General features: G+C 38.3%; 1 protein-coding gene across 1 annotated transcript; it reads right to left on the reverse strand.

The window, feature by feature from the left end:
* Positions 1-2,146: 2,146 nt before the first annotated feature.
* On the reverse strand, positions 2,147-13,379 carry DECR1 (2,4-dienoyl-CoA reductase 1). The gene is made up of 10 exons (XM_072330052.1): positions 13,259-13,379; positions 11,526-11,728; positions 10,643-10,700; positions 10,416-10,502; positions 10,121-10,268; positions 8,190-8,289; positions 6,951-7,023; positions 4,787-4,933; positions 4,417-4,479; positions 2,147-4,324 (listed from the first exon to the last, which is right to left on the reverse strand). The coding sequence occupies exons 1-10, from the start codon at positions 13,328-13,330 to the stop codon at positions 4,265-4,267; spliced, it is 1,011 nt and encodes a 336-aa protein (XP_072186153.1). The 5' UTR covers positions 13,331-13,379; the 3' UTR covers positions 2,147-4,264.
* Between the last annotated feature and the right edge of the window lie 811 nt (positions 13,380-14,190).

Genomic DNA, 14,190 nt, shown 5'->3' on the forward strand with positions numbered 1-14,190 from the left:
TCATCAGCCACTGAAGTTTTGATGTAAATCACTGCCTGTTATAGAGAAGAGCAAGAGAAGTTTCACTGATGATTTTAACAAGAGCAAACACAGGCTCTGAAGCAAGCAATTTAGCCTTCATCCTCTGCTTCACATTTCTATCCTGAACAGATCATGTTCACAGCATCACTGCTGTGGTCTAATCACCATAGATCTCAAATTAGGAAATCACGTATTTTTTCAAAGAATACTCTGGCAAGCTTCAGAAAGTTCTGAGCAGCATACTGTGTACTGTGGGCATGTCAAATAGAGATCAGAGCCAGCAGCACTTTTGCACAAAATGAATCTCGTCTCACGAAATACCTGCTGCTGGAATTCTGCATTCACAAGGATTGTTTATTCCTTTAGACAACCTTAGCTTTTTCTAATTAATTTTCACTTGTTATCTTGTTCATATTAAGCACTCATTGTAATGATTGGATGTAGTCATTGGTAGTTGAGGTGTACCAAAATCCACACCTACTTGTAATGTCAACAAGAAGGCTCGGAATCCATACATAGGCACCGAAATATATGTAGTCTGAACTTCTGTATTGCTGAGCATTCCCAAACCCGACTGAAATTAACTGAAGTTGCTCTGCACCAACTAAAAGCAGGCAAAGGACCGAAATCCCAAAGATCATTTCCTTTTAATGCACATTAAATTATCACAGGAAAGACTGGAATTTTTACGTAGGTTGGAGTGAGGTTCCAAATTTACTCACTTCAACGTAAAATTGCTCCACGGAAAAGGAAATTTGCACTTCACTGACTTTACTTACGTGGGTGTTATCAGCATGCAATAAAATAAAATAAAATATCATAGAATATTCTGAGTCAGAAGGGACTCACAAAGATCACGGAGTCCCCAGCTTGGCTTAGAAAGGACCACTCAAAATTAAAACCCCGCAACTTAGAATGCTGCCCAGATGCTCCCTGAATTCCAGCCGTGCCCACCGCCCTCTGGTGCAGACCCTGTCCCTCACCCCCAGCCGCCCCTCCCCTGCCGCAGCTCCATGCCGTTCCCTCGGGCCCTGTCGCTGTCACACAGAGCAGAGCTCAGCGCTGCCCCTCCGCTCCCTGTCAGGAGCTGCAGCCGCCATCAGGCCTCCCCTCAGCTCCTCTGCTCTGGGCTGCACAAATACAGGGGCCTCAGCGCTCCTCATACATCTTCCCCTCTAGACCTTCCATCACCTTCATATCTTTCCCTTAGATGCTCTTTAATACCAAATCTGGACCTAAAAAATGTTAAGATAAATAAGCAGCTCATGTCCCAGTGAACCTGGAAGACAGTATGGACACATAGGAACCTACGGCACCAACAAATATCTGCTAGTGCTGTAAAGCAGAAACTGGAAATTAATAGAAATACCCTCAAAACTAATTGAATTATTCAAGAGCAGAGAATTCCTGGACATAAGAGAAGCAAGACTGACAGCAGTTCTTGTATCGTTGCAAAGAGATAATACAATTCTTTTCATTAGTAACTTCAAATGACTTTTTAGTGAAGGCTCTGGGGACACGTCATTGTGGCCTTCCAATACTTGAAGGGAGCATATAAACAGGAGGGGGAATGACTGTTTACAAGGGTGGATAGTGATAGGACAAGGGGGAATGGTTTTAAACTGAGATGGAAGGTTTAGGTTGGATATTAGGAGGAAGTTTTTCACCCAGAGGGTGGTGATGCACTGGAATAGGTTGCCCAAGGAGGTTGTGGATGCCCCATCCCTGGAGACATTCAAGGCCAGGCTGGATGTGGCTCTGGGCAGTCTGGTCTGGTGGTTGACAACCCTGCACATAGCAAGGGGGTTGAAACTACGTGATCACTTTTGTCCTTTTCAACCCAGGCCATTCTATGATTCTGTGATTTTCATAAACTGTTTATAAACCTCCACTTTAATAAAGCGACAATTTTAGAGGAATTAATTAATATAAGTAATTATATCAGGAGGTCTATGACAGTAAGTCATCAACTGAAATAACAAGAGGAATTTTGAGATTTAATCAAGCAGCCAAGACATACTTCTCTGTTGAAAACAGACAGTGGTGAATCCTTTGCTAGGGCATCTCTGAGCTCATGAGAGTGGTAACATCTTTGACCAACATGTCAAGCAAAAGCCACTTTAGAAAAGGTGCTAGGACACCAGAAGTGTTTTATTATTTTATCCAAGAAAATTAAACTGACTCCGCAACCCCACTTACTCCTGTTATCTCCATTGCGTACCATCTCATTTTCTGACTGATTCCTTTACCTTACTGTCCATTCAACTTCATTTCCGTACAATTCACAGCCTTGCTGGGCAACTTGTTCCAATCTCACCACTCCCACAGTGAAGTTCTTCCTAAATCTACCCTCTTCAGTTTATTTTTTCCCCCTCATCCTATCACTATATGCTCTTTTAAAAAGTCCCTCCCAGCTTTCCTGCAGGCCCCTTTCAGGTACTGAATAGTTTGAACCACGTTGGTTGTAATGAACTGACTAGAGTCAGAACTAATGCAGTCTTACAGATTCTCTGGTACCCCTCTGTAAATTTGAATGCAAGGTAGAGACTCCCCCTCTCTCACACGCATTAGTCGCAAATGATTTTCAGTTTTTTCAGGAACATTAAGTTAATCACGCTAAAGAAAGAGCTACTTAAGAAGGCATTACTATTTCTTAAATGCCACTTATTTTATGTTGAACTTCATAACAGACTGAAAATATCATCAAAAAGCTGAGACCATGATAGTCATGTATTTCAAAATGTATGTAACCATAGGAGTTACATTTCATTTACATTTCATGTAAAAATATATAGCATTGCTATAAACTTCAAGCTTTGATATTCAAAAATTTAGGGCTTATTACCAACGTGTAAACATTAGGACTTAATTATTTAGTTTTTTTTCTGACTAACAATTATAGAAGGGCAATTTACTTGGATGAGACATTAAATCTTCCTTTAAGTGATCTCTCTCCCTTACGGCTGTTAAAATTAACTTACAGAGGGTGTAAGCTCAATTCTATTTTCTACTAAATCCTCAGCCATTGGCTGCATCCCTAATAACCTCTAATAGCCAGAGGGCCTATTTGCCATCTAGATGCACATTATTGGCCCCAGTGTCCCAACACCAGAGCATCCAGGTGACAATGTCCTCGTCCGCATGTTGTGCATATTCTTTTCACACCCTGAATCTCGTCCATTTTTAGAGGTCAGATTAGTGGTGGTCTCCTCATCTTAAAGGACTCCACATAGCAGCTTTCCATCTTCAATACTTTCCCACTATATGGTAAAACTCATCAGATCAGTGAATAAGGTGTATCTCTTTTCACTCTCTGGTAACTCGTTGCATGGCAGGGGCCTCTTCCACACCTCACCTGTTCCCCGATGATATTCCAGAGTTCTTACTTTCAGGCCAGTCCATGATCACTTCCAAGATTCCTGGATGATTAGTGTTCCCCATCCAAGCCCACTACATAATCAACAATCCAGTTTCTCCAAGTAGCATAGCATGTGCAAGGGACCTTCCCTTTAAACATCCAATTTAGCACCAGTTAGTTGAGCTTCAGTACCAGTCACTTCCAAAGCAGCTTGAACTCCCTCATACGTGGCTAACAGCTCCTTTTCAGTTGGAGTGTAGTACTCTTCAGACCCTCCATATCCTCAACTCCAAAATCCATGGGGTTGACCTTGGGTCTCCCCTGAGGTTATCTGACAAAGGCTCCTAGTGAAGCCCTTCTCCACAGCTGCAATTCAGAGCATGTTTTTTTTTTTTACAGCACATCCCATCCAGACTGAGCCCATGCAGTAGCTCTGGGACATCTCCCACTTAATTTGTTCAAAAGGCTGTTGTTCAGGGCCCCATGAATGTAGATGGACTCTCTTCCCTCATGACTCAATGGCATCAGGGTGCACTGTGCATTAGTGTCTACCAGAGGCTCATGATTCTGTGGTTCTGATGTGCCAAGCCATTGAATCCACACAGTTCAATACACTTAATTGTCCCTTTCCTCCCCCTGGCTGGAGGCAGAGTCCCTCTAGTTATAGTATCTATAATTTATTTGAAATCCTGTTCAAACTATAATTTGATGGAAAAAGTCAAGTTACATTCCAAATATGAAAACTTCAAAATATTTTACTGAAATCCAAATACAAAGATTTTGAATTTTGAAGGTCACTTTCTCATTTGGTTATTTTTAAATATCCATGAATTAGCAGTGGCTTATTTCCAGAAGTCAGAAGTCAACGCCATGCAGGTAGGCACGTTAAGAGCCTTTTGTTTTCCTAATCATTGCTTCCATCATATCCCACTGCTCCTTGGTAACCTAAAAAGGAAAAGAGCATTTTATTGGAATTTCATTTAATAATTACACATCCAAGTACTTGAACAGAAAATGGCAGGCAAGAAGTTTAGTACCTCTCTCAAATCATTGAATTCTCCAGCCATAGAAACATATTCTCCGCCATCCATTCTAATAACCTAGAGAAAGCATAAGCAGTGTATTTAACAACAGCATTTTTTCTGTAGCGTCCCGTTGATCTAAGCATTTTTAGTGACTCCGATCAAACAAAATCCACACTCAAATTGATGCAATTCAATCTTTAAAAAGAAAAAAAGTTTTTGAAGTTGCTTAGAAAGATTAATAATTAAAAGATCATGATTTCATATTTCAAAGTAATTTACTTTTTTCATTTCTGAAATACTATAACGTAACACACTTAAAATTCAGAAAAAAACTCAGACCATCATGAGGTTGACCATATAAATGGAATCAACTGTAACTTACTGCTCCGTTAATCCAGCTTGCATAGTCACTGCAGATATAGGTAGCAAGATTTGCAATTTCCTCTACGGTTCCTAGACGGCCACAGGGAATCCTCTCAATCATTTTCTTCTCAAACATGCCAGTTGGGTCAAGACGGCTAAAAGCACCCTGAGAATGAAGAGAGACATATGAAATGTTTTAACTACATCAGAAATTAAAATCACAGAGAGATCTAAGCTTAACGTGGAAATTAACATTTGTGAACAAGCAGCCTACACCATCTTTGTCAGTGGGATTTTTAAAGAAGTAGGAAAGAAAAAACAGAATTTACTTCTGTTGCACCAATATGCATCTACTGTGGGTGGCAAGCTGGAATTTAACACCTGTTTGGGACAGTCACACAAACAAACATGGTTATTTTCCCCAAACACCCTTAATGTACTGCTGCTGCACAACAGGGAGAGAAAGAGCAGCAAAGTTACAGAAACAAATAAGATGCAACATAGAGGACAACTGAAAAGCAAAAGGGAAAAAACAAACAAACTGTTACAATGGCTAAAGAATTAAACTAAGTTTCTTTATGCTTCTAGTATCTGAAGAGCTTAGAATTGCATGGGAAATTGAAGGTGTCTTTTTGTTTGTTTGTTTTTTCCTGGCTCTTCCCAGCTCCTCCACAAAGAAACAATTCCTCAAGCAGCATCAGGAACTTTTATCTTAGGTTACTGAAGTTATTACACTCTAAATCAAGTCATTACAGCTCCACTCAAGACATTTAAGTCTTCAATGGCCATGTTTTTAAATGGCATTTTATATGCCTAGTAGTATTGCTCTCACATGCTTTTTCCTTATCCTTCCGTGATTTCCAGCAATGTTTTCTAAAGACACAGACACACAAGGCAGAAAGTCTTGATTTTACAATATGCTTTGTAAGTAAAGCCAGTTCATAGATTTATGCTTCCAGAGAAATTTTAACTTGGAACTAGCATGACAAATTTAACGCTTCATAGAGAAAAACAGAGCTTTTCAAGTGGGAAATACTTAAATCAGAAACATGACGTTTAAAGTACTTAACTTGCCAAAAATTCTGAGAATCCATAAAACAAACTCATCCTGCCACATGATAGAGCAGATGCTGAAAGTTTATACAGATTCAAAAAGGAATAGGACTTAAAAAAATAAATAAATCCATCAAGATAACCACAATATGAAGAGTTGTATGTATCAAATTCGTTGTGCCACAGCCTACCAGAGGCTGGAAACAAAAAAATAAATGTCATTACATTTTTTTCTTATACCCTTGCTTACAAATCTACTGGGTACAAGGCCTGGAGAACTTTCGGTCCAATCCTGTAATGTCTTTTTAACAGCATTGCTGATACTGTCATTTATCCATTCTTACAGTCAAAAAAGCTAAAGATGAGCTGTCTGGAATAGCACGGAAAACTGAAGAAACAAAAAAGTAGCAACCTTGCACACTTGCCCCCAAAACAACAGTAAGAAAAAAATATATATAATTAAAAAAAAATCAAGAAGCACTATACAGGTAGCTGTAATACCATTATTAGCTGTTACTGTTCATAATTGTAATATTTAGACTCAGTGTGAAAAGGATTCTTCTTTCTCTTCTTGCAGCACTCATCCCTTCTTCTTCCTGCTCCAGCTGGTCTGGATTACTTCCTTCAAACCCTCCAGTCCTTTTCACTCATATCAAAGCTTCCACATTTCCTTGCTGCCTTACGCTTTCCTCTTTCTAGTTTTGTGATTTTCAACAAAACTAGTGAGTTTCTGTTCTCATAGACCTAAAAAAGACTCTGAAATTTTGGAATTGAGATGCTTTGTTTAAAGAATTAGGACTTTAAATAGAAATAGGCACTTGTACTCATCAAGAACTCACTTCGCTTGAGAAATAACATATAGCCTCAAATCCATATGAAAGAAAATATATTAAAATATTTTAGCATGTAATTCTTTGAAACATTCAAAAAAGATTTATTTTTACATTAGTAGCATTCTATTTTATCAAATAATTATTAAACAAGTTAATTACCAATCTTACAGCACAACCTTGGATTTCCAAAGAACTCACACTCTGATTTGGTGGTTATAGAAAAGATTAGACTATCTTAAGTGCAAGTCTGTACTACAAAGCATATTCAAGGCTGTGTTTTTACTTCATGCTATGTACCTTTGTTCTTATCGGACCTGGTTGAATCACATTGAATCTCATGCCATATTTACCCCATTCAGCTGCAAGAGACCTAAAAATGCATTTTAAAAAAATACATCAGTATTTTAAGCACATTATTAAAATAATGCTATTAAAAATAAATAACTGAATCTTATGTGCAAATACTAAAATTTGAGTCCTGAACCAGGTATTTCCACTTAAGAGGTTTTGATGTTTTTCTTAAGAACAATAATATTTCAGAAGTAACAAAATAAAATCACATTCAGAAATACAAGAACGCTGATTTAATTGACATAATTTAACTTTCCTGCATTGGCTCTAACACTTCTGGATTCTATGAGAAGCTTTTCCAACTCACAAACCCGCAGGAAAAAAAAATATATCTTTAGTCACCGTGTTATTTTATAGCAAATTAACAAGCTTAACAGGCTCACTACAGTCTGGCTAAGTGCCACAGTCCATTCAAGGCAAGGGGCAAAAGCAGGCAGCCATGAAGAACAGCTCTCCCAGCACACAACAGTTAAACATCAGAGCCAACTCTAAGAGAGACAAATTGAACAACTAGAGGAGAGGAGTGGGCAAAAGGGTGGGAAATACATGCAAGTGACAAGGAAAAAAAACCAAACAAAAACGTTCCCCAGTGGGAATGCTGCTCCTATAGTAGAAACTGACATGTTTTAAAACTACAATTTATTCCCAAATGCATCAGATGCTTTCCAGAGTCACTGTAAATAGAACTACTTCAACCAAAGAAATTCTGACTCCATTGTTATTCTCTTCTGTGAGTGCTCAGAGATATGATTTAGCAGAGGGTTGTTAGAGTTATGGTACTATGGATAGGCAGTGGTTGGACTTGATGATCTTCGAGGTCTTTTCCAACCTGAGTAATTCTATGATTCTTCTAACCACATCAAATGGCTTTTGGCTGATTTTGTTCAAAAGTAATAGAAGGAAAAAAACCTGGTAAGCATGAAAACTCTTGATAATTACATCTGCTTCTACAAACACATGCACTTACATTTTCACTTTCATGTCATGATAAAATTTATCACAGTAATAGCAGTTAGCACTTCATTCTGGAAGAATCTGTCAGCATATTGTTTTGTTGCAAGGATACTAGAGGTTGGAAGGTTCTCTGATCACATAAAGGCATGGGAGGACTACATGAATTGCACCTCTGTTTTTCTATTTACCCTATCACAGAGATGTGAAAAGCAACTTTTGTCTATCACTCACTTGCTCATTGCTTCTACGCCAGCTTTGGCAGAGGCACTTGGCAACACAAATCCTGAACCACTCTCTGCATATATGGTTGTAATACAAAGGAATGCAGCTCCTGGAAGTTGCAAGAAAAAAAGTTTAATAAACAAAAAACAACACATACAAAGATGAAATTTAGACAATAAGTTAAAAAGCAACCTCAGTGATATAGAAGTTTGCAGTTTCAGTGTAAGGGATGCCATCTGCTCCATGTTGAAAAAAGTTTTTAGAAGATCTAGTCTTTTTTTCCCCCTTCAGTTCCCCCTATTGTGAATGCTGGAGTTGTTCGACACACATGAAAACAGGCAATGGTCAGGCTATTAAAGCCTAGCTTCAGACTTGTACTGATAATGGGCCCAGGCTAAACAGAGCTGTGTTGAATGAACCTAACCCAGAAGCAAAAATAGTAAAATTACAGCCCATAAGTTTGAAGTACACTTCAATTCATACACACATTTTATTTCTAAAGTTTATAATCATAAAAATATCTAACCAATTAAGTCTTCTCACTTTGTGAGTGAGAATGCATAAATAATACACTAACATATTACAAACCTCTTTTACACGTCACTGCAAACTTACAGTCTAAAAGCAGAGCTCTTCTATTATTTATTAAAGCACATCTAATACAGGTCACCCTGCTGTCCTAAAGTACGTGCAAATCTTCTTGTAACTGTCAGATGTACAGCATCCTGATAGAGAGTCTTAAAGTATTTGCATTGGGTAGAACTTCTATCACTTCAGAAATTAAGGTCTCTGCTTGAATATTAACAATAAAAAGCAAATAAGCAAAAAGAAAATGAAAGCAGATAATGAAAGGACAAACAGATGCGCACCTGATGTACTGGCAAAAATACATCTAAAAACAAAGAAAAATCTTTGTACAAAAATGCTTACATACAAAATCCCTAGAAAGAAGGCATGCAAGAAACAGCAAGTGAAATTTCTGTGTTTTGTAAGCATAGTGGGGAAATGAAGAAAGACAGCATGAAGGTGAATGACTTCTATTTCACGCAGAATTTGAAGGCAGAAGCAGCAAAAGTAGTTTTAATTCATAAGAAAAAAAGACAGACATTTTTAAAGCTGTATTTTACCTTACTATAAGATGCTGTAAGCATCCAGTAAGCCACAGAACAAACTATTAACATATTTGCTAGAACGATACAATGAAGCATTGTTGGGGATGGGGTTTTAACTAAGAAAGAACTACCTCATTAAACGACCAAAACTACTACAGACTTGCAGAAATACCTAGACAACATGTTTATGTTGTTACCATTAATACAATACAAACTGTCTATGAAGTACACATCATTGAGTATGTTTCGAGTATTTACCCTGAAGTTAGAGGAATAAAAAAAAAGGATTAATTCAGCACAGTGGATGTACCTAGAGAACATCATTTGTAGGGCCATATGAAAAAAACACAACCTACCTTACCACTCAAAATCCTACTTGATATGATACCAGATGAACAGATGATCTTTCAAGATCCCTTTCAACCCAACCCATTCTATGGCTACATGACAATTAAGAAAAACAAAAAGCCTCAAAGGCAGTATTCGCTAGTACCATCAGTACTATTAGTTTCTTAACTAAACCAACACAGATGAAGAATGCCCAGGAGAAATAACATATGCTTTAAAGTTTCTTCAGTTTTACAAGTGTTTAACAATTATTGCAGACTCTACATAAGATTTTCAAATGCAACCTCTATATTCTGGGTCCAATCTTAAGAGCAGACTTGATGATAGAATAATTGCTAACCAGTCCTGCTGTTTGATTTTTAAGTGTGGCTTCTTTCATACTCACAAAACCAGCTATTATGCATAGCCACTGTAAGGGAAGGAAAGCAAGTAACAGTATGCTACAAGGCCTAGGTACTACTTAATGCAAATTGGAGATACCTTTTTGTACTTTAATGAGTTCCTTTCCAATTTCCAAAGTTACAAAGGCGGTACCATTAAGCACAATATCAGTTATAGTTTTCCATGCATTAGCAGAAAGTCGTTCAGAAGGGGAAATAAAGTTTCCTGCTGCATTGTTTATCACAACCTGAAACACAAGGAGTTAATTAAAAATAACTCTTCCTGAGAGAGGGTCTCTCTAGATTACATAAATTTTCTATGACAGTTATTTCCTTCATACCTATTCAGGGCATTTTCAAAGACAGAAGTTCTTTACTTTCTTTACAACACTTACACTAGGATGTCCTGCCACTTGAATTAATTCAGCAACAGCATTCTTAACAGAAGCTGGATCTCTCACGTCACACTGGATGGCATGGACCTGTGTAATGATAGAAAGACAGCCTTAAGACTTCAGATGCTTATCACACAAATTAAACAATCTCCCAGAAGCATATAAAAGCATAAAAGATTTATAACCATTTAATGTGTAATTAAAATTCTCAGTAATATAAAATTTACCTTATTCCCTGTTTTAGAAGAAATTTCTTCTGCCGTTCCTTTCAAAACATCAAGCTTTCTAGAAATAATCATATATCAGTGAATTTCAATTAAATGCAATTACAATTCAGAACAATAAAAGCTGATGAATCCTTGATGAGCAGATACGAGCTAAGTTTTAAAAAGTGATGCATATTGGAATTTTAATGGAAACAGCTTCAAAATAAAAATATTTAGTTACTAACTTTCTAAAAGTTAATTAAAAAAAAATAATCTAAGCACCCTCTGTTTATTGTTACTTAAAAGCGAATGAGAAATAACTATGGAAGGAGGACAATCTCAAACTAATCAAATGTAGTAAGCTAAGTACTTTTCTTTTTTGATACATAAACATAATAACCCAGCTTTATTTACTGCTCTGATAATACTTTACAAGGCCAGGTTTCAAATATCTAAATTACTACTTGAAAGAATATCAGAACACTAATTTTATTTTCAAAATGAAACAGTTTTTCTAATTTCACTACAACAGTAAGAGAACTCTATAAAGATTATCTTTGTTAAGTATTAAGAGGAATTATTCTAGTTTGTCATTGCTATTAAAATCTGTATAAAGAACACCTACATTAATACAGAAGTGTCCAATAACATCCATTTCAATTTTGTGCTCTCTTTTATGCTTCAGTGGGATTTATGTCTAATATTCTGGGTTGTTTATTTTTCTGCCCCAACACACAAGATTTTTCACAGTCTTCTCATCAGGTCATCAATACTATCAGTACATACTACACTATAATTTAAAAGTGAATGGAGTAAATAAACTAAATTTATCAGCTTGTGAAGAAAAACAGATCCATTCAGAACTTGACACTAAAAGCTCCAAATTGTGTTCATTAATATTTACCGGCTTGCTATGACACACGTGGCACCCAAACTGGACAAAGCTGTTGTCATGCCTTTGCCAATCCCAGTACCTCCACCAGTTATAAATGCCACTTTCCCCTGAAAGGAATTTGGTGGCAACATCACTTTCTGAAGGGGCGAAAAGAAGGCAGCTTGTGGAGCTTTGCTCTCTTGCAATAACACATTTGGTCCATGGCTGAAGAACTGAAAGATAGGAAAAGAAATTCCATTTCCATTTACAGGACTGTTACTAAAGATTAGATTTCCTTGCAAAAGTAACAACCTCATAGCTACCTTTCTGTTACACAAGCTGAATACGAGAATGATTACCTTGTATTTATATTGAAGTTACTGAAATTGCACCATAGTGTAAAGCAAATCCTAAACTGGTATGGCAACTAAGCTACTTTTAGACACTCCAGTCCAACTACAAAAATACTGAGAACATATTTTAATTACAGTTTTGATTATTTCAAATGTTAACTATTCTTACAGCTGTCTGTTTTGCTCATATGTGGAAATATCTTACCAGCTAATTACTAGATTTACAGTAGGATGAGTTCCATGTTCATATACATACTGAATACCGTTTACAGCAAATTAGCCCTAGATTAACTAGCTCATTTTTGCAAGCAGATGTGTGGCTGGTACTTAATAAAAAAACAAATAGTTCAGAAATTCCCAAATTACTCAGAATACAAAAGTTACCTCAATTTGAAACTGAAAACATTTCTAACTACAACAGTTGGACTATTCTTTAAGTGAGAAAAATTAGAAGAACTTAAGCTATATCTATCTTCTCTAATACTAATTTGTAATTGAATCTTCAACGCGTCCTTTTGACTGCAGACGCTTCTAGTATAATTTTAGGAAGATTCTGTGGTTACACATAAAAAACATAACATCATTGTGTCAACAGGAAACGTGTTGAAGAAGGAAAAGATACTTTAAAACAGAACAGAAAGAACAATTAATAACTTGTGGCATGAACAAACTCCTATCTGCAACACTGAAGTTAACAGGTGACACTGTTAGTAATAGCTGAATAGTCAATCAGCTGGAGGTGTCACTGGGACGCACTCTCCATCAGGTCAATGGGACAAACCCTCCACAGTGTTTTGTGTAGTGATGGACACAGCTCTCCCCTTTGCTCACCACCACAGAGATTGTGCAATCAGCTCCTGCTGAAGAAGGCAGCCAGAAAGCAGGTCACAGAGTACGGGGTATTGCACCAAAGTTAATACATATCTCTAATTGCAACAAGCTCACGTGTTTCAGCAGTCTGCTTGGGGCTTCAACACTGGTTTGCACAAAGGGCTTCCTTGAGAAGATTCGTTCAGTTCATCATTCCAGCACTTAAGGTCAAGGTCATTAATTAAATTACAGGTACAAAGAGAGGTATAAAGAAGCCAAGCAACGTGAAAAGGACAAAAACCAGATGTAACAAACTGCACCAGCACAAGGGGGTGGAAGTGAACCATGGAATTACCACAGAAGGCTCTCCCAGAGGAAGTTTTTCCTAACAAAAAGCGAGCACGGCTCTGCTCCGACCTTTCACCCAGATGGCATCGCGCATTCCTGCAGCAGATACTGCCGAGCCCGAAAGGGAGCGGGGAGAAAACAGTCAGGGGACGTGTCACAGGGAACACGGGGAGCTGAGAGGGTATAGGGGTACCCCAAGCCTGAGGATCTCTCTGCCTGCCCTCATCTCCACGAGAGCGGGGAGCGCCTTACCCGCCCGGTGCCGAGGAAGCGGACTGAGGCGTTACCGCGAAGAGCGCTGCGACCAATCGCTACCGCCGCCATCTTGTGCTCCGGGGGTGGGGGTGTACGCTGGGCGGGGCGGCCCGGCCTTCCTCCGGCCCCTCTCAGCCCTGCCCGCGGCCGTGGGAGGGGCGGGGTGGCTCGTCTTCTGCTATCGCCTTAGGAGTCGTTAACCCCTGGTGATAAAGCTCATAAATAGTCCAAAAAACTGTTGATACAAAAGTGTACTAAGGAAAAAATATCCCCAGCCCAGTGTAAGTAACAAGAAGGAGAAAGCTGGTGCACTTAGGTCATGGTGCTGGTCTATGTTTCTGTTCAGGGTAAAAGATGAATGGTGGATCGCCTCAGTGTTCCATTTAGATACTGTTTCACTGGGCTTGATGGACTGTGGTGCTATTTCATGAGTTAGTATGTTGAGTTAAGCCTGTTGCCTGTATGGTTATCTGAAAACCTCTTTATGTGCTGGTAGTCACTGAGGAAATCAAGTTTTGAACCCTGATGAGTCATTTTTGATCAGGACCAAAAAACTTAAAGAACAGGCATTTCTTTAATCAATCAGGATTGGAGAAGCAGTGAGAAACTCAAAAAGTCTAGAAGGTAAGTGGGATTCAATAGGAGAATGATAGCAGAAGATAGAATTATTAGGGACTGAATTATTAGGGACAGAAGAAATGAGTAAAGATGATGAAGAAAACTTGTTCCAAAAGGTACTAAGGAACTGGGGTCATTTATCTCAGAGGAAATGCAAGTGAGAAAATATTAAAGAATGCTTAAAGCCATCGTATGTGGAGATTAGGGCCACAGAGATGATCAGAGGGCTGGAGCACCTCCTCTATGAGGAAAGGCTGAGAGAGCTGGCACTCTTCAGCCTGGAGAAGGCTTCAGGGGGATCTTTAAAGTGG

Source organism: Excalfactoria chinensis, chromosome 2, assembly GCF_039878825.1.
Source record: "Excalfactoria chinensis isolate bCotChi1 chromosome 2, bCotChi1.hap2, whole genome shotgun sequence".
Lineage (NCBI taxonomy): Eukaryota > Metazoa > Chordata > Aves > Galliformes > Phasianidae > Excalfactoria > Excalfactoria chinensis.